The sequence below is a fragment of the Zootoca vivipara genome, chromosome 2, assembly GCF_965207765.1.
Source record: "Zootoca vivipara chromosome 2, rZooViv2.hap1.1, whole genome shotgun sequence".
Taxonomy (NCBI): domain Eukaryota; kingdom Metazoa; phylum Chordata; class Lepidosauria; order Squamata; family Lacertidae; genus Zootoca; species Zootoca vivipara.
In genome coordinates, this window is record NC_142584.1 from 31,883,780 (window position 1) to 31,906,283 (window position 22,504).

Here is a 22,504-nt window from a genome sequence, read left to right on the forward strand (position 1 = left end):
CTGCTGCTTATTGCAGGCAGAACTCCCAAGCAAAAAGTGGATTTCTGTGTTTTATATTTTCCACCTGAATTGAAAAGGAAACAAAAACGCTCTTAAAAAGTGAAGGTTGCTGCTGATCACCTTCTGAGGTTTCTCTCTCTCTCTCTCTCTCTCTCTCTCTCTCTCTCTCTCTCTGTGCTAAGGCAGTATTACAAGAAGTCCATTGTTCTATCTTCTTCCCTTCCCCCACCCCCTTTCAAGGTACACCTGCTCCTCTGGTCTCTTGGTGCATGTGATGTAAAATAGAGCCAGGCATGCAGTTTCTGTCTGTCTCTCCTTTTAAAATCTGAAATGAATGCATGTAAGTGCAAGCTAAAATGTGCAAATAAATCTTGGTAATTGGCCTCATTCATTATAATCAGTAATCACACCTGCTACGCTATAAATAGCTGGAAAGCTGTGGTCAATGTTCATGGAACTAAGAAATAAGTAGTGTTAGATGGAATGTAATGAAGGTAAAGGGACCCCTGATCGCGGACGACTCTGGGGTTGCGCCGCTCATCTCGCTTTACTGGCCGAGGGAGCCGGCGTTTGTCCGCAGACAGCTTCCGGGTCATGTGGCCAGCATGACTAAGCTGCTTCTGGCGAACCAGAGCAGCACACGGAAATGCCGTTTACCTTCCCGCTGGAGCGGTACCTATTTATCTACTTGCACTTTGACTTGCTTTCGAACTGCTAGGTTGGCAGGAGCTGGGACCGAACAACTGGAGCTCATCCCATCACAGGGATTCAAACCGCCGACCTTCTGATCGGCAAGCCCTAGGCTTTGTGGTTACAATAACACAAATATTGTTTGTGTAGCTGAAGCCATTACAGAAGATTGGGGGGGGTAGATAGTCTCTCAAATGGGGTGTGAATGATGCAGCACTGGGAGGAGAGGGGAAACTGGGGGACAGGGGACGCTTTGTGCAAGCAGAGGAGCCTTCCATTTATGTGGCATGCTGTTTGGATCCAAGCCATTTTTCCTATTTAATGGCCTTCCCCAAATCTGGAGGCAAAGGGGCAGTTAAGAACTGTCTTTATGAATCCATGTTCCTTAAAGGACATGGATAGAAATAGTTTTTTTAATTAAAAAAACTGGATTTTAAATGGTTGTTTTTAACTATGTTTACTATTATCACCACCATCACATAGAAAGCACCTAGTATTTTGTAACCACTGTAGAGGGATTAAAAGATAAGGTGCTCCCTGCCCGTAGGCTCAATCTAGTTGATATGACACAGAAGGAAACAAGGAGCTGGGTGGGAAGAGGAAAGCTAGCAAACTGAGGCGCCAGTTATTGAAGCTGCATAGTTGCAGCAGCAGCATCTGATGTGGTCAGTTGGGCCTTCCTGCCTTTAAGTACAGAGACATAATACCTGCAGCTCTCTGCCACCCAGTTGATGGCAGAAGCTAGAGTATGTGACCCTCTGCAGCCTGCAACTGGCATTTGGAGCCAAGTGTTCTTTTCTGGTGGTTGGGTAGGGGCGAACCAGGTTTCCTGTAGCTTCTGCTGCTACAGCCAAATTATGAGGCTAGTCTTGTTGTGTTTTCTTTCTAAAACTCTGATTTAAAGTGTCATCTATATTGAACCTTTTAAATTGAAGCCAATAGATTGTGTTTTCCTGTTAAAAACAAAAATGGAGGGGGAAATAATCTGATACAGTCAAGTACAGTATTGCAAATATGGCCTATTCTCATTGTAAGTTTTTTTTCTGCTGGGCCCATGTTTTGACATATCATCATCATTATTTATTTCTATACCGCTTTTTATTCAAATAAATACCAAAGTGGCTTCCAAACAAAAGATAAAAATAACATAATGGAACATCACAAATACAGCATAAATTGTATAGAGTACTTTACAAATCATTAGTGAAACAATCACAAATCACAAACAAAAAACAACTACCATCTATATAACACTATTAACAAAACAACTAAGAAATAAGCTAAACATCACAGTTACACCAAAAATCATACTATAGGATTCACAAAGGTACTACAGCATTCATATCTATGAAACAATATTAACAACATTAACAAAATAGCAACAAAACAAACAAAGCCCTGTTGAATTTGTACGCATACTTGCCCCACCACCATGACTCATAAACTTTCATTCTATTCAATGCATCAAAATACACTTGCACATAATGTTCCTGGCAGCAATTCCCTTCTGAAGGGTTCTTGCGATGGAGGTAGTCAGCACAAAGACACACTCCCCTCACATCCTTTCTGCCACTATGACACTTCTATCTTCATAACAGAAAAATGGAATACCAGAATAAGACCAGGCTGCAATTTGGAGGTTAGGTGATACTCGTGACGTGTGTTCAACTATGATTAAAAATATCATCAGTTAACATATCTACATGATCTGTGTGGGAATGATAACATACTTGTAATATCACATTAAACCCTTGAAACCCGTTTCCAGTTTTCTTAGGGAAAACGCCTTAAAATTATTACATTATCATCACAGGCACTAGCTTCTCTAGAGCCTTGGAGATAGCAAGCGTGTATTTCACCAAGATCGTTTTGCTGAATCTACCTTTTTATGCCTTAAAATTACCAAAACTCTGCAGTGTGTAAATTCCTTAGATTATTAATATTTATGACTCTACCAACCCTGTATTGACATTTACTTCCATGGCGTAGCACTTACGGGAAGTTCTGGGCTCTTGGGCTGCAATCCGAAAAGTCCTATTGAGTAGACATGTATAGGATTGCTCTGTAAGTCCTTAAATCTTGCTTAATGCATAAATACAAATAATCCCTTACAGTCACAACTGCCCGTTTTTCAGTAAGCATACATAATTCTGTACTGTGATAAACATGTGATTAAAGACACAGACTTTAATTTGTTACTCTAATAATAAAATCTTTAATAAATATGTGAACTACAAAATAAGCAACTTTGAAAGATTAAGAAATTAGAGCACTTCAGTATCTCAGGACTCTGAAGACTTTTCAGATCCGCACTGTATTATTCTCTTCCTCCAACAATAAAATCCTTGAAAGACAGACTACAGTGTGAAATTCCTGAAGTATAATTGTTATCAGCTAGTTTGAGCCCTGAATGAATACAACCAGGATAAGGATTTTCATGAACGTAACAAAGCTAGGAAGATCTATTGTCACAAATAGCTGCAATTCTGTATGGTTACTGTGCTTGTTCTGTTCAGAGATGAGCTTTGTACGGAGACACTGCAAACTCTACACATGATCTTTTGACCTCACTATTTATGTTTTTCTGCCTCTCTAAGCCAACAGAGGATAACACTTCATGCAACTAACCATGTAAGTGGGCTCTAGTCTCCAAAACCTTAAGGCACCGTGAATCTCTAAAGGGTCACAAGACTCTTGCAGATCAGCTTGCTGCAGCAAACTAGCATGCCTAGTAGCCCTCTAGATAGAATATGCTGTGGGATTATCTCACTTCTGAGTCACTGCCTTCCTCTTTCCAGCTGAACTTCAACATTTCCCCCCTTTTAAAGGGAAGCCAGGGTTTTACAGGCCATGCACAACAAGTACAGTACTTGGGGAAGGGATTGGCAGTTGTGCTTGCTTGCTTCTTTGTCTATAAACTAGCATGTGGATATATGAACAATCAGAATATTACACGTTTTTTTCTGTACTGCTAAAGCTGTCTTTTAATTGTCACAGATGACAATATTCTTGCACCTTTAAAATCTGTTCAGGGCTTTCTTGTGTGTGAATCTAAAGCAAGGCCGAGGAGATCAGGAAACCAGAACGGGGGCCTGAAGCACATTGCTGCTCTTGAACTGTGACAAAAGTACAACAGAGATGTTAGAGCGTAGGTCCTCCGTAGCGATGAGGCATTCCTCCAGTCCACATTCCCAAGCCCTTCTTAAGGTACCCAGTGCCAGCTCTACGGTCAGGCTGGGTGGCGCAGCTGCTCCCGCCCGCCCACTGCCCGCTCCGCCACGCAGCACTAAGCGCTGCGCGCTAAGCCCGCCCACCGTGGAGCAGCACCCTCAGCGGCCGCGCTGCGCGCTGATCCCGGCCGCCTGCCCGTCACGCTAGAAAACGGGGGGGCGGGGGCGGCGGAGGGATCAGTCGCACCATGGCACCAGGGTGCCAAAGGTGCCTAAGACGGCCCTGAAGGTACCGGTAGCATCCTTGGCTACAGTACTGGGAACAGCCTATTGAAGAAGGCAATGAGGTGAAAATGGACTCTTCCCAACTGGCATAGTTGTGCTCGGGCTTGGCTTAGACTGCTCAGGTGGTATATGGGAAACTGAAATGGAACCAGTGCCCCTCTTAGGCGCTGGAGATGGAGAATTTGCTGTCCCTCCAGATAATGTTGTTTGACTCCCATCAGCCCCAGCAGTCATGGTCAGTTGTCAAGGGTGTTGGGAGTTGCAGTCCAACAGCGTTTGGAGGACTCTGGGTTCCCCACCTCTGCCTTTGATACTCAAGGCCTCCGCCTTCGCTAGCAACTCCCATCAGCCCCAGCCAGTACGGAATGATGGGTGTGCAGGTTCCTCATCCCTGCACACAGGGATGATCTGTCAAACCTCTGCCTTGTAGTTTCCTGTAGTGATCCTGAATGAAAACCGCTGGGTCAGTTTCTCTTCAAGTCTACAGTGCTTGCTCAGCTACTCCTCTCCTGTACCAGGCTGACATTTTTACTGAGGAAATGTTGACTTTATTCTGGCACTCAAATAGCTGCTGTCCCTCAGGCGTGGTCTTAGTGTTTGGCTGCCTTGTGGCCTTTGGGCTCCTTTTGAGAAACGAAGGGAAGAAACACTGCATGTGTTTTATTGGTGGCTTCTCAGAAATGCCATGCCGGGTGAGGTCATAGTTCTGTGGTGAAGCATGTCTTTGGAGGCCACAATCTGGGGTTCAGTTCTTGCTGTCTCTGGTTAGAGGACTTTTGGCAGCAGGGAAGACAGAGCTTTTGAAGCACCAAGCGGCAAAGAAGAGTGTGGCAATATTCAGAAGGCCAGCTGCTTCTGTTTACATTGAAAGGACCGCTTCCTCAGAAGGAGACCCTCACGGTGCTTCTGAAATAAAACATAATGTTTGTTCCTACGCAGCTGGATCTTTGTGTGCTTGTTTTGTTGTCTTGAGACATTGCAATTATGGGGTGCTGTTGTCAAGGAAGGCTTGACTGGGCTATGTGGGTTATTGATCTGACTCTGTGTAAGATGGCAACGGCAGACCTTCCAACAAATAGGTGTCAGCTTTTGTGGCTAGCTGTGTTTACAGAGCAGAGGAAGTGCCATGTAAGGTGGTTGCGGCTTTGTTTTATCAAATAATGCAGACTCTCTTCTGCCTGAGAAGATGGATTCACATAAACAAAGCGAAAATGAGAGTACAGGAAATAGCTCTAAGTTACTTGGAAACCAATCTCTCTCCTGCTCATGCTGAAGCCGTGGTGGTTGGATTGCAACCTTTGAAAGTCTGTACCGTTCAGCACACCTTTTAAAAACTGGTTTAAAATGGGTTCCCTAAAACTAGAGGTAAAAATTCTTGGTGTAAACCCCTTCTGATTCTGCCAAACTTAATCCGAAAAGGTACCTTATCTTGACTATAATTGTCTGACTTCACGATTGAGGTACAGGTGAAACTCAGAAAATTAGAATATCATCGAAAAGTGCATTTATTTCAGTAATGTAACTTATTATTTTCTATTTTTCTTTTAATTTTTACAAATGCTTTCTTTTGGAAATTCCACAGTAATAAAACAAATAGTTACAATAATACAAAAAATAAAAATAAACATCGCCATTACATTTCATTAATTACATTCCATTTATAATTGACCCGCCTAACGACAAATAATTATAATTACAACAAATAAAGGCTTGACATACGTATGTTGCTTTGCATGTCATGCATCTATCTCATATATTGGTTTCACCTTTTAAGTTGCATTACTGAAATAAATGCACATTTTGACGGTATTCTAATTTTCCGAGTTTCACTGTATATTAATGATGGAAGGAAAATAGTGATTGCTCCGATGCAAGTAAGTATTATTTGGCCTCAGCTGCTTTTTTGTCTGCAGTAAATGTCTTTTGTGCTTCCATTCCCAACAGACTGTTGAACATGGCTTCCCGCACCAGCCCAGCGCACTGGGCTACAGCTCTTTCCTCCATCTCATGGCTATCGGGACCCGATCAGGAGCCATCAAAGTGTATCCTTTTCATTCATTTCTGAGCTGCATAATGGCTTTTCAGCAGCAGTAGGTATGCCAAAATGTGTGTAGTATTTATGTGGTGCTTCCTTCAAAGGGCTTTGCATTTGTAAAATCAGTAATCCTAACAATCACATTATCCCCATATTCCTTTCTTTTCTCAGACTACCTAGTAGGTTGTCGTTAATGTAAGTTTTGAACCTAGATAATCCGTTCAATTGCATCTCTGATAATGAGGGCCTCTGGTGATCAGCTCTTGTGAAATGTACTAAAATCGTTGTGGAAGCTACTCTTGAGCTAATCTGGTCTAGTGGAAAGTGGTGCCTGTAGATAAATAGCTTTATCACCCACATTCCAAGTCTGTTTTAAATATCCTGACGCAGAGGAAGAGTTCATTTTTAGCACAGTGCAATATTTGTGGTTTGAATTTTGAGTCATAAATAAATCTTTGGCTTTCCTGTCTAGGTAGTCCTAAAATACTGGGCTAAGCAACAAAGTGCTTTGAAGGTGCTTTCCTTTTATCCAGCTTCAGTACAGAATATACATCAACACAAATCTAATTCTAGTGGCGCTGAGCCAGCTAGGGTAGGGGAAGTGAACTGTTCCTCCTTCACTGAGGGACAATCTGAATGCTTTCCAATGACACTGCCATTTTCCGGCAACACTTCTCTCTGGAAGACTCTTGCAAGCAAGCATTGGGCCATCTGTCTCCTGATGATGGATTTAAATGGAATTGCAGCACCCGGAAGACAAGAATAGATGGGCTCCTGTCACTCCATCTTGCACAACTTCCAAAAGTGCTGCATAAGCAGGCTCTCCCAACTTTTCAATTTAAAATCAAGTAGATGTCTGTCTGTGATACAGTAATCGGCTAATGAATTTCAGAATGGGTTCCCGGACAACTCTTGTCTCCTTATCTGTTACTAGCAAATGTTTCAGCAAGCCTTTGTTGCGTGGTACACTTGCCTCTTAGTCTATGCCAGGCTTCCTCAACCTCAGCCCTCCAGATGTTTTGAGACTACAATTCCCATCATCCCTGACCACTGTTCCTGCCAGCTAGGGATCATGGGATTTGTAGGTCAAAAACATCTGGAGGGCCAAGGTTGAGGAAGCCTGGTCTATGCCAACAGTAAATGGTTGTCTTCACTCGATTTGCTTATTATTCATTTATTAAATTTCTATACTGCCCTTCATCCGAGGATCATAGGGTGGTTTACAATATAAAAACATAAAATACATAGCATACTAACAAATGAAACAATAGCCCTCATGGTTTAAAAGGCCATAGATCATTTAATTAGCCAAAGGCCTAGGAGAAGAGGAATGGTTTTTTCCCTTGCTCCTAAAGATATGCAACGAAGGCGCCAGATGAGCCTCCCTGGGGAGAGCATTCCACAAATGGGGAGCCCACCCCAGAAAAGGCCTGTTCTCGTGTTGCCACCCTCCAGACCTCTTGTGGAAGGGGGCACATGAAGAAGGGCCTCAGGTGATGATTGCAGGGTCCAGGTCAGTTCATATGTGGTGAGTCAGTCCCGAGCCATTTAAGGCACTTTGAATTGGGCCTGGAAAATAATTGGCAGCCAGTGCAGTTGGGCCACTGCAGTTAGTGTAATATGCTCAAGCCATCTTGCCCCAGTGAGCATCCTGACCACTGAATTTTGCACCATCTGAATTTTCCAAACTCTATGCAGAGGCAGCCCCAGATATAATGTATTGCAATAGATGTTACTAGAGCATAGGCAACAGAAGATAGGTGTCTGCTTCTTCTAAGCAGTGATGATGGAAATTACCAGGGGTAACTTGAGCCTAATACTAGTGCTTTATGGGGAGACATCACAATTATTCTAGGATAGAACTAATTTGCCACAAAGCGAAGGCAGCAAAAATTAATGTACACATAAATGCTATTGACCTCAATCAGTCATCCAGCTATGGCGCTCCAGGGGTTGAGTTCATGGGCTTGCACGAAGAGACCAACACTGTCATGCAAATACATTTCATTCCTGGCCAGGTGAGTAGAATTCTAAATTCTGTGCTTCATACATCAGATATGTTTTCAACTTTCTGGGGTCTGTTCTAGGGTTTCGGGGACTGAGATGGACTTCACTCACTAGCCCTCTGTAATGTGAAAACATGATAGATGCCATGATGTTTTTGGCAAAGGGATCCAAAACTACTAAACATTTTAATTCTTGTTCCTACTTTTGAGCACCTTGGCAAACTCTTGAATGTGTAGATGTAATTGCAAATGGAGGATAGAAGCCCACCTCCCCCAACAGCCTGCAGTTCCTTACCCAATTCCTCAATATCCAAGGGCAAAAGCTGTTTATGCCTCCTGTCTCAGCACTGATAAGAACCTGGCCGAATCAGACCAGTGGCATCGTGAGCTGTGTGCAGGTGGCGTGTCGCTTGTTGGATCAACGTCTTAGCAGTGCTTACAACTTTGCCACCCATGACCCTTATTTGGGCGCTGTATTGAATTCCTAAAGGAAGCCTTTAAATAACCTTGCCGTAGTGAAGGTTCGAATCCTGTGTCTGACGAGGGGAGCCTGGACAAACGAACTTTGAGAAGCTGTTTGTCATTTTAGCCAGCCTTCAGGGTGCCATCTCCGATCTGCAGCAGTCCTAGAATAAAAGGCAGAAGAAAAACGATGTTGGAGCCAGGGAACTGCTGTGCACAATTCAACCAGCATCCTTTATGATAAATGCAATTATTGTGGCATAAGCTTTTGTTGGCCAGAGTGTAGGTTCATGCAGGAATAAATGTGTTCTTTAAAGTATTATAGGACTCGGTTGTTTTCCCTACAATATACTTTAATAGACTCTGCCTCTACCATGTGGCATTGCTTGTAGATTGAAGATCGTTTTTGTGTTCATTTTAAAAACTGGATATACTTGAAGGGGCAAACATCTCGAGGGAGGAGAGCACATCAACTAGCCCTGCACTTAGCAGCCTCAAACCTGATTTTGGTTCTAGACCACTGGGAGTAGTCTGAATATATTTCAAGAATGCTGCTGTGTCACTCTTGCTCATAAAAATAAGCCCCAAATCCTACTGCGGCCAGACAGCTTTTAATTATGCTGGAGAGGATTTGAAATTTGGTTACTGCTTTGGCATTTGTCCTGCATGCACTTTTGTACAGAGAGATGGCTCTCCATTTAGGACAAGTGGATGTGAGTATAAAGGGACCCCTTCTACTTTATTAACAAAGTAATTTCATAAAAGTTGTAACTCAGCTGGCTGACTCTCCCCGAAACTGATGTTTAGGAAGCACATTTTCATGAGTACAAACTCCCAATTACCCTGCAATGTTAGAAGAACCTTCAAATTATTTAAAAGGGTTTTGCCTCTAAGATTAGGAAGGAAGAATTCTGTGTTTGTGAGCATTTTTATTTTAGCATGCTGCCTTATTCATTTGCCAAGCCTGGGCTGATCTTCATGCCTTAATGGAATCGCAGAAAGAGAGGACATTTTGAATGAGCAATAACGCAGAATACTCATGGGAACTGTTACCTGCTCTACTAGGTGTAGCTTCAGCAGACAGTGCTTGATTTTAAATACTTAAATATTGGCCAGGGTTGGGCTTGTAACAAATATTCTGGGGCACCACTCCTTTAGGATGAAGTCAGGTGAAAAGAATGCAAGGTGAGAAAGAGAGTCACAGAATAGGAGCCACTCGCTCCTAAACAGGGTGGGGATGTGTTTTTCACTCAGCGCTACAAGGAGTTCAAATTATTAGCCCAGCAAAGCTGACAATTGAACAGGTACTTCAGACACTTCAGAACAGGTACTTCAGAAATTGCCAGCAAAGCTGACAATTGAACAGGTACTCCTCTGGGACGTGAAGTGCAGAATTTTAACAGGACAAAAGAGCACAGAAATGATTGAGTCTCTACATAGAGCACTTGACTCTGTGTTAAGTGAACAAAATAGAAAGAGAGGGCAGGGCCAACTGAAAGATTTTGGTGCTCTTCAAGCACAGCATCCTCAGTACTCCCTCTCCCTGACCTAAAAGAAGCAAGACATGGAAACAGAATTCCCAAACTGCATTGGATCTGCTTCTTTACTCTGTGGAAAGTAGTAACGATGGTCTCTTGGGCCCTGGCAGATGCCCAGCCTTGCCACTGCCTGGAGTTTGCTCTGGGGAACAGGAGGTTGATTTAAATAGCGGCCAAGGTGTGTGAGAGTCATGGAAAGTAGTGGCTGATTGTATTGTGGCTCAGGAAAGCTTTTACTAAAGTGGAGTTGGAGAGGCGCTAAAGGAGTGACTTAAATATAAGAGATGGAGGTAGTATTTCCAAACATAGAGAATCAGCACAGATGAAGGCATAAAGGTCCTGATTGGAGAAGGTGGAATAGGCCAATTGCTGATGAAGTAGTGCATTACAAAGAGACTCATTTTCAACTAGAATAAGCAATTAAGTATACATGTTCAGTTGATTTGTATGATTGTGATATTTATTGGGGCTTAAATTAGTCGCCTCCCCTGTCCTTCTCGTCAGTTCTCCTCTGAAAATTCTCACATCAAATATGTGCTGGATGTTCAGAGGAAATTCACTATATCAGCATCTGAAATTGATTTTGCAATAGCATCCAACATTCAGTTAAAGCATCCTCTTGAATGGACAGAAGGAGATACCAGTTGCACTTTCATGTCACACAGGGTTCTGAAGTAATATTTTAAATAATTTTATTTAAACAATATTTAAGCATACAACAATCTAAGCATATAACTTACCAGTATAGGACATATAAATAATATAATTTACAAAGTTACATAAAAACCTGAAACCTCTATGCCAAATGTCTGGATATGATTTTGACATTAGAATCCAAACTGCAAAAATATTGAAGATTGTTTTGACATTTTGATTTAGCTTTGCTTGCAAGGTGCTGTCTTACCGTAGAGTCCCTCCATAAGGACCTTACCCTATATAGGGGTTTAATATCTCCTGGTCCTGTGCTGAAATGGGCTACCTGTTTCTATTGATTCCCTATTGAGTCTCTTGAAGCAAAAAACCACCGGAGCTCTGTAGCATCAGTTTTGTGGTCTCATGCTTACTTTGTCAGATGTGTTTATTTCTATCAAATACCTTCACATTAATAGGACTAGTACAAACTCTTCTGACAGCTAAAACTTCATTCTTGAAGTGGCTTAATAAACATAACTACTGCATAATGTGCCTCTTGAAATGTTGCTGCACTCTGTACTGCTCAGATGCTTGCTCATTCCTCCTTTTGTGTGTCTAACTTTCAGTGCCGCTTGTTGACATTGCTAGATGATAACAGCCTGCATTTATGGACCCTGAAACAGTCCCACAGCAATATGTCTGAGCTGCAGGAAGAAAGACATTTCACACTCCGAGGACCTCCTGGGTAACTGGGATACTTATTTCTCCATCAGAATTGGGCCAGGAGATGCATTCTGATGAACACAGCTTTTTGTTTTGTTTTTATTGTTTAAGCAAATGCCTGCTTTGTTACAAGTTCTGTGCGCTCTGGAAAGCCTGTTTCTCATTTCTAGTTTGGGAAGAAAGGTTGCGTGCGTGTGTGTTACATGGCTTTCTACAAACTAAGGGTTTATTCAGAAGTAATATTCTCCATCCTTCATGTTGTGCAGGGATTAGGAATGTAGATTTGTGCTTTCCTCTGACTTAATGGAACTGAGTTCTTCCATACATCTTTGAGCAAGCCATAGTTTGCTGTTACATCTGAACCAAGCAACTATAGTTTGGTTCAATTAAGGGAGGGAGAGAATCTTGAGTGAGCAAAGGGCAAAGAGACGTCTGATCCTAGCCAGGGGTTTGTGTGCTTGGTGAAAAGGTTCAATGCCATTGAAAAAAATGGGGGGGGGGATTGCTGCATATTTTGTTGCACAAAATTATTCGCTGGTTAGCTTGAAGTTTGAGTGTGCACTTATAAAATGTTTAGTACACAACCTGTTCATTTGTTTTCCCTTTAAACCCTGCTTAAAATATTCTATTGATTGATTAAATTGAATAAATTGTTTGCTCCTGTAGAGCTGTGGGACAGCTTACTAGCAAGTTTCTGTTCCCACACTAATAGTATGCATTAGCCCTTTTTGTATCATATGTCCTCCCCCCCCCCCCCCGAGAATTGTGGGATGAGAATTTATTCTTAAATATCTGGTCTTGAGTAATGATTTCCGAAGCCCTTACAAGCAGCTGTTGGATCAAGTATCTGCTTTGTATTACAGTATATACAAGCTGCCTGGGCAACTAATTTCACTAAGCTGTAATTTACCAGGATCTCTTTTCCCTTCCACTTACAGTTCCCCTCCAAGTGCTACCCAGGTAACAGCAATCCTCGCACACTCCTCGCAGGAACTTCTTTATCTTGGCACTGAGAGTGGCAATGTCTTTGTGGTGGAGATCCCATCTTTCAGAGTGCTAGAAGACCGGACCATCAGTCCAGATGTTGTGCTGCAACGGTAAAATGAGACACTGGAGTTGCGCTCCTTAGTGGTGATTTTGGGGTGTTGTGTTATACATAGAGATGTAAAATTTCTGGAAATTTTGAAGCTCGGAAAATTTCTGGAAATTTTGAAGCTCGGGGGGAAATGGAAATTTTCGGAAAAATTGTAAAAAATGCTACATTAGCACTGCTTTTTTCTTTTCCAGTTTGAAAGTCATTTTGTTACTTTAGAAACATAAAATATAACTATGGACAATTTTAATGGGCATAAAATTATCACAACTAGCGTATTAAAAATATAGTGTATCCAAACAGGAACTGAAATTTAACGTGCCATTCATCACTGTTTGCTATGCAACATGCTTACTCTACCTCCCATGTTTTGCCCATGAGACCTCACACTGATGTGCGTGGTCTGTTAACCACTTTAGCTACTACTATATGCTTAAATTGGTTTATTTCACTTTTTAAAGACTGTTTTACAGCATTTAATGTTTAAAATATTTTCATTTCTTTTTTTCTTTCATAACACTTCTCTGTTTGCCACGACAGCACATATACTTTCAGACCCTTTTTGTTGCTCTATATTTTCTTCCAGTGCTTTGAGGCCCAGTGAAGAGGAACAGAACCAATGCATACCACATGTATGCAAAAACAAAACTGAAACCTTTTTCTTTTCTGGTGACAACAGCACCTCCTAAAGGAAGAAATGTTCTTGCATTGGAGAGCTCACTTTTTTAACCTAGGACATGCTTGTCCTCACAGAAATTAGAATAATCTGATACCATACATATTTTTAAAAAATGATTTATAAAATATTTGAACCCCTTATCTTAAAATATTTTATTCATCGTGTTAAAATAAAACATTCCATAATCTATTTTTTTCTTTCTTTTTTTGGAAAAAAACAAAACAGGCTTCAGGAAAAAACCCCGTTTCCCCCCTGAATTTTTCCGGATTTTTTTCCGGGCCGTCACATCTCTAGTTATGCATATGTTACCATGAGGGTAAAAATCCTGCAAGACCTTTGAACGCTGGTTATCTTAACATATTAACCTGAAGTAGTAGTCTTAGTGCCACCTCCATGGTTGCTCTGGAAATGTATTCAAGTTCCTGCCTACATGGTCTGACTCGAACTCTTTCTTGTTCCTGGGACTTGCATGTCGTTTTGGTTACACGGCAGTAGCTCAATTCCAGTGTTCTATGCTGGTTTGTTGGTGTGGATGAGCACGTCTCTTTCTCCTGGCAGACTGAGCTTCATAGGTAACCAGGAGCTGTACTCAGCCCTTCCCCCCCCAGTGGTTTGAGGGCATTTTTTAAAATTTCCCACTGTGGGTGTGGCGCCAGGAGGGGAGTGTAAAAGTCCAAGTAAGGTTGAGGAGCTTGTTTTTGTTTTCAGTATTTTCAGGATTCAGCTTTCACCCTTTAATAATTTAAATACAGTGGTACCTTGTCTCCGTTGACGAACGTTTCAGAACTTGAACGCTGTAAACCCAGAAGTAAATGCTTCAGTTTTCGAATGTGCCTTGGAATTTGAACATGTCACGTGGCTTCCGTATTGAGTTTTCCGTACTGAGGCTTCCATATTGAGTTTTCGGTTTTCAAACGTTTCAGAACTCAAACAGTCTTCCGGAACGGATTACGTTCGAAAACCGAGGTACCACTGTACATTAGTTGTGACTGCCTTTTAAATACTTCATAATAATTGTGGTACCCTTCCCCAACCTAGTGCTGTCCAAATGTTGCGGTCTGCAACTCCCATAATCTCTGACCGTTGGCAATACTGGCTAAGGATGTTGGGAGTTTGGAGTCCGACACCACCAGGAAAGTACCAGGTTGAGCTACAGCAGTGTTGTCCGTATAAGTCAAATTGACACTTCTGTCGCTTAAGGAAAAAACCAGAATGAATAGAATTATTTAATTGTAACAACAGTGACTCAGGACATGGGAAACAATTGCATTGACTGGAGATTTCGGTGCTTCTATGGAAGAATCACAAGGAACGAGGAGTTGGTCGGAAATGGCATCAAGATCTTTTATGGGAAGCAGTTAATAAATGGAATAAAAAATGAATTCTCAGGTGCCACTGGGCTGCAGTGGCACATATAGAGGTTAGGGCAGCATAGTTAGGGTGGAGGCTATGAATCTTCAAGCAGGTGGTTTTAGCCAGGCTATTTTCCAGGATGTCCAAATTGACCCCTGACATGATAGTGCAAAGGAGAATTCCCAACTGTTTCTATCCTTCCATATATTGGTGGCTTCATTGGCATTCATAATAGTTCATAACCTTTTTTTCTCCGCATTTCTTCGCAGTGTGCCAGAGGAGTACCTCAACAGAAGGTCCCTTGAATTGGTGGAAGCCATACGGGAACATCCCCAGAACCCCAATCAGATATTGATTGGCTACAGCAAGGGCCTCATTGTCCTCTGGGACTTGATAAATAACAAAGCGACACACCATTTCCTTGGCAATCAGGTACAGTACTAATACCTTCTGGGGCTGTGAGTTGCAGCCAGGAAAGCTTTTCACTCCTGGAATAAACAGCAAGGTGCAGGGGGAATTCCGTATAGGAAAACAGAACAGGGAAGCTTACTTGAGCAATTAATTATGTCTTCTATGTAGCATGTTGTAATGGGCTCCTGGAACCATTTTTTAATGCTGGTGTGGAAGAGACATACCCGGGACGTGGATGCTTAACCCTGCAGGGTTCATTTACACAAAGTCACCCTGAGCTGATACACATGAAGTTAGCCCCTAGGCTACGGATCTTTAGTCCTCAGAATAAGATTGCATCCATAACTGTGTATAAACTGCACATACCACCCCTCTCCAAATCCAGTTCTATGTTTGGAATAAGCTTTAAGTCAGGCTTGCCAGAGGCCACCTTTTAGTTTCTGACCCTTCATCAGGGTACTGTAAGCACAGGTTTTTCATTTGTTCCCTTGTAACCACGAGGGCTAAGAAACTTATTTCCATTCTCTGAGACTTGCATGCAATCCCATCCTCATGATGGTCAGGTGCTCGAAATCTGTGACTAGCAGAACACACACAGTTCTTGGTGGGGTGTTTCTTCTGAATTGGACCGCAGTGGTGATGAGACCTTTGAACTTTTGTTTGCTGTTTCTCCCTAGCAACTGGAAAACCTCTTCTGGCAGAGGAACGGCCGCCATATCATCAGCTGCCATTATGACGGGAGTTATGCCCAGTGGCCTGTCTCAAGTGATGATAGGCAGCCAGAGCCCATAGAAAGCAAAGTGCCTTACGGTCAGTATGGGTAGGGGCTGGCAGTTTATGTCTTCGGAACCGTACATGATTTGACGTGCGTTCCGAGCAGCAAGTCTTTACAACACCCACCAAGCTGAATGCCGCCCGCTTGAGGCTCAGACATCTGAATTGTGCCTGCCTGAGGCGGCAAAAACAAGAGAATTGTTATGCATTTGGGCAGGCCACAATATATGCCAATATTTTGTGTAGGCCTTAATTAGAGCTCCACTGAATTGGAGCAGTGCCCTGGGTGGGTGATGGCATCTGAGGATCAAAGTCTTGCTAAAGTGGTGGTGGCTTTCCAAACATTGGAGCTGCAGGAGCCAGTGGGAAATAGTTGGCTTTCTACTGTTAGGGCTGTCTTTAGTGAGTGACTGGTGTGTTTTTAGTACAAGTAGTTTCTCTAGCGTTTGATTCAAAGAAGAAGAAGAAGTTTGGATTTGATATCCCACTTTATCACTACCCTAAGGAGTCTCCAAGCGGCTAACATTCTCCTTTCCCTTCCTCTCCCACAACAAACACTCTATGAGGTGAGTGGGGCTGGGAGACTTTAGAGAAGTGTGACTAGCCCATGGTCACCCAGCAGCTGCATGTGGAGGAGTGGAGACGCGAGCCCGGTTCACCAGAATATGAGTCCACCGCTCTTAACCACTACACCACACTGGCTCTCTAAACATAAAAACATAAACAACTTGCATTACATGGGTATTCATGGTGCTTCTGATTGCACTGTCTTTGTGGATAGCAAGACGAGGTTGTCAGGATAAAGTTATGTAATGAACACCTTCTCCTTTATTTGGGAAAATCAGGGGCGTGCTGTCATGCCATGTCAGGTTAAATGATAAAACTAAAAGATTCTCCAGCTACTTTCAGTCATGTGGATTTTTGACTAAAATAATTGTCTTGGATTTGAAACGGTTTTTATATGTGCAATTGTTTTTATATCTGTTTATTGCATTGTGAAATTGCTTTGCGGTGCTTCACAGGTAGCGATATCTAAAGAAATAATAAATGGACAACAGTATAATAAAATAATAAGCATGTATTTAAAACATGGCATCTTCTTTAAAAATCTGCCCTTCTAGGTCCTTTTCCTTGCAAGGCCATCTGCAAGATTTACTGGCAAACAACGAAGAACGGGTAGGTACTTTGGCAGATATTACAATGCTGCCCATTCTCCTGAGATTCTAGAGTGACCTTTTAGTAACAAGAGCTGAGCTGCTGCTTGCTAGAAATTCTGCAGCTGACTGAGGTGTCAGCAAAAGTCCTCTCTTTATAATCTGAACACTGAAAGCTGATCCACATAATGGAAGGGAGGTTAGAAATTGCTTGCTCTTTTCAATCCACTCAGAAATAATACTGCCATAGTTTTTTTATATAAAAAATTTAGGATTTATATCTTGCATTTTACCATGAATTCCTTCCTAGGTGGCTTACAAACAAATAATCCTAAAACAATAACATTCTATATCTATATATCTATATAATTAAAAAGGAGATAAAAGCAGCAAATAAAAGCAGCTAAAAAGCAAACACAGTAATATTAAATATTATGAGAGAACAGGTGAACTTCTTGAGGCATCTAAAAATGATGTACTGTATTTGGTTCTAAGTGATCCCGCTGAAGGAGACTGTTCCACAGATTGGGTGCCACCTTGGAGAAGGCCCTCACTCTGGTGACCACGGTTCTGGCTTTTTGAAAGAGGGAAGGGGGGCACACAGAGAAAGGTGCTTGACAATGTTAATTGGTGGGTAGTGAAAGTTGGCCTTGAGATCCCGTGCCCAGGCCACTTAGGACTTTAAAGCAGCAAATTTGTGCTTCTCTGATGGCTAGAGACTTAAGAGAAATTCTAAAGATTCAGGGGGATGTATTTTGCCACAAGAGAGAACGATTCTGTCTCTGCAGTGGTTTGGTTAGCTTGTAGCATGAAATGCTTTTAAGTTGGAGGAAGGTACCTAAATTGTATATCTGTTACATTTTCTTTTTCTCTAAGGCTTCCTTACATTATATTTCAAGGAGGGATGCCACGGGCCAGCTATGGTGACAGGCATAGCATTTCTGTCGTTTATGGCAATCAGCAAACTGCCTTTGACTTTACATCGCGGGTGATAGACTTCTTTGTTATTGCCAACGCAGATCCACTTGCAGGTATGTGGCGGATTTTGATTTCTCGGGGAGCTTTAGTTGGAACTACATTTTACTTTGAGGGTTCAGATTCTGGGTGTTGCTTGGAGTTGAAATACCCAATGTGTTGTTATTAGTGCCTAGATTTGGGTGGTCATTGTGGAATGCTAGTTGTGTGTTGGATTTTTTTGTTTTGTTTTACAGTATTTTACTTTTTGGTAAACTATTAAATGGAATGATGTTTTGTATTCATAGGCTCCGTCTTTTGGGAGCTAAAAACGTAACGCATTTTGATAGGGATATAGAGAACCTTGGTAGCAATTACAGCTTTCAGCTGTGAAAATGACCATTGGAAATCTTTCATGGGGGTAGGATGCTGTTTCATAGTGCTAGAGCAAGTAGATGCTACTGAACTACAACCCTATAACCCATATAATTTAAGCAGGAATATAAAACAGGTGTAAAACCATATATCCATTATAAACACAGCAACCCTAAGTCTAAACTCCAACCAGCACCATAATATTCCCTATAAGTTGGAAGTTCAGCAACATCTAGAGGACCACAGATTACCCACCACTACACTAGAGATTCTTCATAGATTGCATTTGCAGTGCTGCCCTTAATTACACTCCGAGATGTGTATCAATTTCTTGAAATTATTTATACACTGTCTGTTATGAAAAGTGCTCAATGTGGTTAACTGTAAAATCCATTAAATACATCAATAGAATCCAGCGGCATTAAAAGTCAGCACAAAGCTTAACTAAACAGATTGGGACAAACGGCTGGCATCCATAGCAAACACTTCAGTAAACAGGTACGTTTTCCATGTGTGCTGAAACTACACCACTGTAGGCATATGTCTCATTTAGTTTTACAAGGAGAAGGAAGTCAGCCCAGTTCTCCTTGTCCATGAAAATAGACTTTTAAGGTGAAAGGACAATATTTTACCTTCCTGCCGCTGCGGTACCTGTTTATCTACTTGCACTGGCATGCTTTCAAACAGCTAGGTTGGCAGCAGCTGGGACAGAGCAATGGGAGCTCACTGGGATTCGAACCACCCACCTTCTGATCGGCAAGCCCAAGATTGCTTCCGGGCAAGAGGAGTGGTGTTAGGTGGAGTTCCTCAGCATTTGGGGTCTGAGTGATTGTCTCCCAACTTCTTGTTGCACAGCTGCTCACACTGGCCATGTGTGCAACAGGGCATACAGGAACTGAAGAAGGAAGTGCTACAACTGCTGCATGCTTAGCCCAGGAAGTTGTTCAGTCATCTGAGGTTTCTGTGGTTGGCCAGCTTCCCTGTAACTGACCGCGTAAGCCTAATGGGAATCTGCCTTGGCTCACCTCACACGCTCCTTCCTTCGCTCAGCAGAGTGTGAGAGTGGGCCACTCATTGTGCACCAAATCCACTTAGGTTAATGTGTAATGCTTACGTAATGGCTCTGGTGGTGTTGGGAAGCTATTCTTTCACTTACCGAGTGTCCGTGCTGCTGGGCAGGATGCTTTCAGAGCTGATCATTGTGGGGGCGACTTCTTACAATGCGTTATGTAACTGGAGGTGGAGTACAGAAGTGCTTTGTATCGTGTCAGTTGTGAAGGGTGCATGGGTGTGTAAATGGCTGCTTTTCCTGTCCTCTTCATTACACAAGAGCAGGGCTTCTATCTTTTCCAATAAGTGGGGCTGGAAGGGCAGAAAGCAGTCCTTTTTTTTGCAATTGGTTTGCTACTATAAGTGGAGTACAATGTATGCCTGGTGTCTCTGCCTCAGTACTAAATGCACCATTAGAAACAACCCTTTGAGATTGCTTAATGCTGCTACTTGGCAACTTCCAATGAAAGGATACAAGATCAACAACGCTCAGCAAAGATGACTTTGCTGGCAACATCAACTTTCAAAGCACTTGGTGCTTGGGAATTTTGCAAGCAAGGGGTTCCAAATAAGTTGTCTTAAGCTTTTATCCCTCCCTATGCTGAAATGTGAAAACTGTGGGCAGTATCCAACTAATCCGTTCTGTCAGCACAAGGGTTTCTGCTTTACAATATAGGTACATACATCAAAAGAGGCATTCTGTCCTACCAGTATGTGCTTTTCTTAACATAGTGGTTCATTGGCACGCTGTATAAATACCTCTTTTAATGTATATAATCTGCTGTGAGGTAAGTGGGACCATTTTTTTAAAAGTCTTATCAGAAGATATTAGTTGCTTTAAACCATGCAGTCCTACTCCCTTAAAACCTACATGTGGTTTTAAAATGACAAATACTGAAATGATAAAACATAAAGGGAAGTTGTTTAGGGAAGTTTTTTAATGTTTGATGTTCTATCGTGTTTTTAATATTCTGTTGGGAGCCGCCCAAAGTGGCTGGGGAAACCCAGCCAGATGGGCGGGGTATAAATAAAAAATTATTACCGGTAGTTACAGGTAAGTAGCCGTGTTGGTCTGAGTCGAAACAAAATAAAAAAATTCCTTCAGTAGCACCTTAAAGACCAACTAAGTTTATATATATATATATATGAAAGCTCATACCAAAATAAAAACTTAGTTGGTCTTTAAGGTGCTACTGAAGGAATTTTTTTATTTTGTTAAACAATTGTTGTTGTTGTTGTTGTTGTTGTTGTTGTTGTTAAAGGTAGATTTAGGAGGGGGCTTTTTGTTTCGTTTCACAGAACAGCCTTCTGGAAGCACAACACACCCAACAGTATGCATTAACTTGATGCAGACAAGCGCTTTCCGAACTGCCTCTATCCATTTTAAATTGCTGTAATATTTCAATTAGTTTAAAATGAACCCTGACCTTTTGTTGTTGTTGTTGCAAAGGTGCTGTGCACCTCTATTTTGGAGGAGCCACCTTTTGCCATGTTCATTTATAACAGAGAACAATATAACATGTGATTCTGTGACACATTGTGCATTTTGCTTTCCAAAAGCAGAGCAGTGATGAGTTTCTGGAGCGGCTGCAGAAGCGGCTTTCCATTTGTAATGAAATTCTTCTTGTTCTCAAACGGATCAACCGCTCTCAGAACCAGCAACGCTGCTACATTTTAAGCAGCTTACTTTGCTGGGATTGGCCTAAGTTCCTAGAAATGGTCTAACGTACAACTAACTGGGTCACTGCTGAGCATGCACAATGCAGCCTGTCTTCAACCCGTTAAAGGATAGCAGGTGAAAAGAGCCACATAGCCCACCTGCTTGCATTGGGTCATTGATTTCCAATTCTCGGTCATTTCACGTGACATTTTTTACTCCATAGATAATCTTGGATAAAGCACATAAATGGCCTATTAGGGGTGTCGGCGATTTCACCACAGGAACTTGGATTGGGCAGAAAAATAAGACGTGAAGTCTGCTTCAGAGACATGCACTTTGTTGTTGTTTTGGATGAATTTATACCCTGCCCTTCAGCAGGTTTCCAGGCAACTTTCAAAGGGAACATTTCAATACAGCAAAGATGAAAGCAGACATGAAAACACCGTAATATAAAAGAGCAGCATAAAGGAAGCGGGAGTAAAAACAAAAATTCAAAGCAGCTTAAAAACAAAGCACAGATGATTGCAGGGTGGGGAGCCCATCGGCTAAGTTTGACACAGAGTAAAACCCACTGGAATTAATAAACATGCCGAAGTTAACGAATTTCAGTGGCTCTGAGTAAAGCTTTTGAAACTACTTTTTGGCTGGGAAAATATTTTTGCCTACTGCCAAAATGACTCCAGATTAAGCTCTAGTCGGGCCTCCCTTCAGAGCCAGATTTAGGGCAGTGCGCAGTTGGTTTCCCCGCACTGGGCACCGAGCCGAGGGGTGTGCTGTAACTATGATGCAGTGCATGCGCAGAATGGAAGGCGAAAGGTAGGGACACCGAATTTTGGTCTCACACAGTGCACCACTAAAATTTGAAAGACTGCCCTTGCTCCCTTGAAGAGAGTATTCTGCAACTGGGGTGAACCACTGAGCAGACCCGTCTGTTTCCCCCTTCATGTGGCCGCACATGAAAGCAAATTGTTCTGGTGAAGGGCTTTGAAGGCCGAAAACCAACACTTTGACTTGAGCCCTGAAACAAATGGGGGCGGCGGTACAATTGACGAAGCGCAGACATAATGTGCTTTTGCAAAGATTTTATTTTGTATGTTCTTAATCCGCTTAAAGTGTTTTACAGGCGAAACTCGGAAAATTAGAATATCGTCGAAAAGTGCATTTATTTCAGTAATGCAACTTATTACTGTATTTATTTTTCTTTAAATTTTTACAAATGCTTTCTTTTGGAAATTCCTGTACATACATTTCTTTCTTTTTTATTGTATTGTTTTGCTGCTTGGTTATTTACCTCCATTGGGAGAAAGGAAAAGATAGAAATTCAATAAATGAAATGTCTATAGTACCATTTCTAGATTTTCTTCTTTGCCAGGAGCAGGTCTGACTGGTTTCTTTTCCAGGGGACTTGCGGTCTAAACTAAACCTATGGAAGCAATGGAGGAAGGATGAAAATGGAGAC

At 42.0% G+C, this 22,504-nt stretch overlaps 1 protein-coding gene across 8 annotated transcripts in view; it reads left to right on the forward strand.

Moving 5' to 3' along the window:
• The window catches only part of LLGL2 (LLGL scribble cell polarity complex component 2), a 70,521-nt gene that overhangs the window by 23,051 nt on the left and 24,966 nt on the right, over positions 1-22,504 (forward strand). For all 8 annotated transcript variants that reach the window (XM_035104469.3, XM_088661559.1, XM_035104468.3 and 5 more), the window contains 8 exons: positions 6,090-6,187; positions 8,117-8,198; positions 11,446-11,564; positions 12,481-12,639; positions 14,937-15,099; positions 15,756-15,888; positions 16,974-17,028; positions 17,883-18,037. In XM_035104469.3, coding sequence (XP_034960360.2) covers positions 6,090-6,187; positions 8,117-8,198; positions 11,446-11,564; positions 12,481-12,639; positions 14,937-15,099; positions 15,756-15,888; positions 16,974-17,028; positions 17,883-18,037 — 964 coding nt within the window. The remainder of the gene's footprint in view (positions 1-6,089; positions 6,188-8,116; positions 8,199-11,445; positions 11,565-12,480; positions 12,640-14,936; positions 15,100-15,755; positions 15,889-16,973; positions 17,029-17,882; positions 18,038-22,504) is intronic.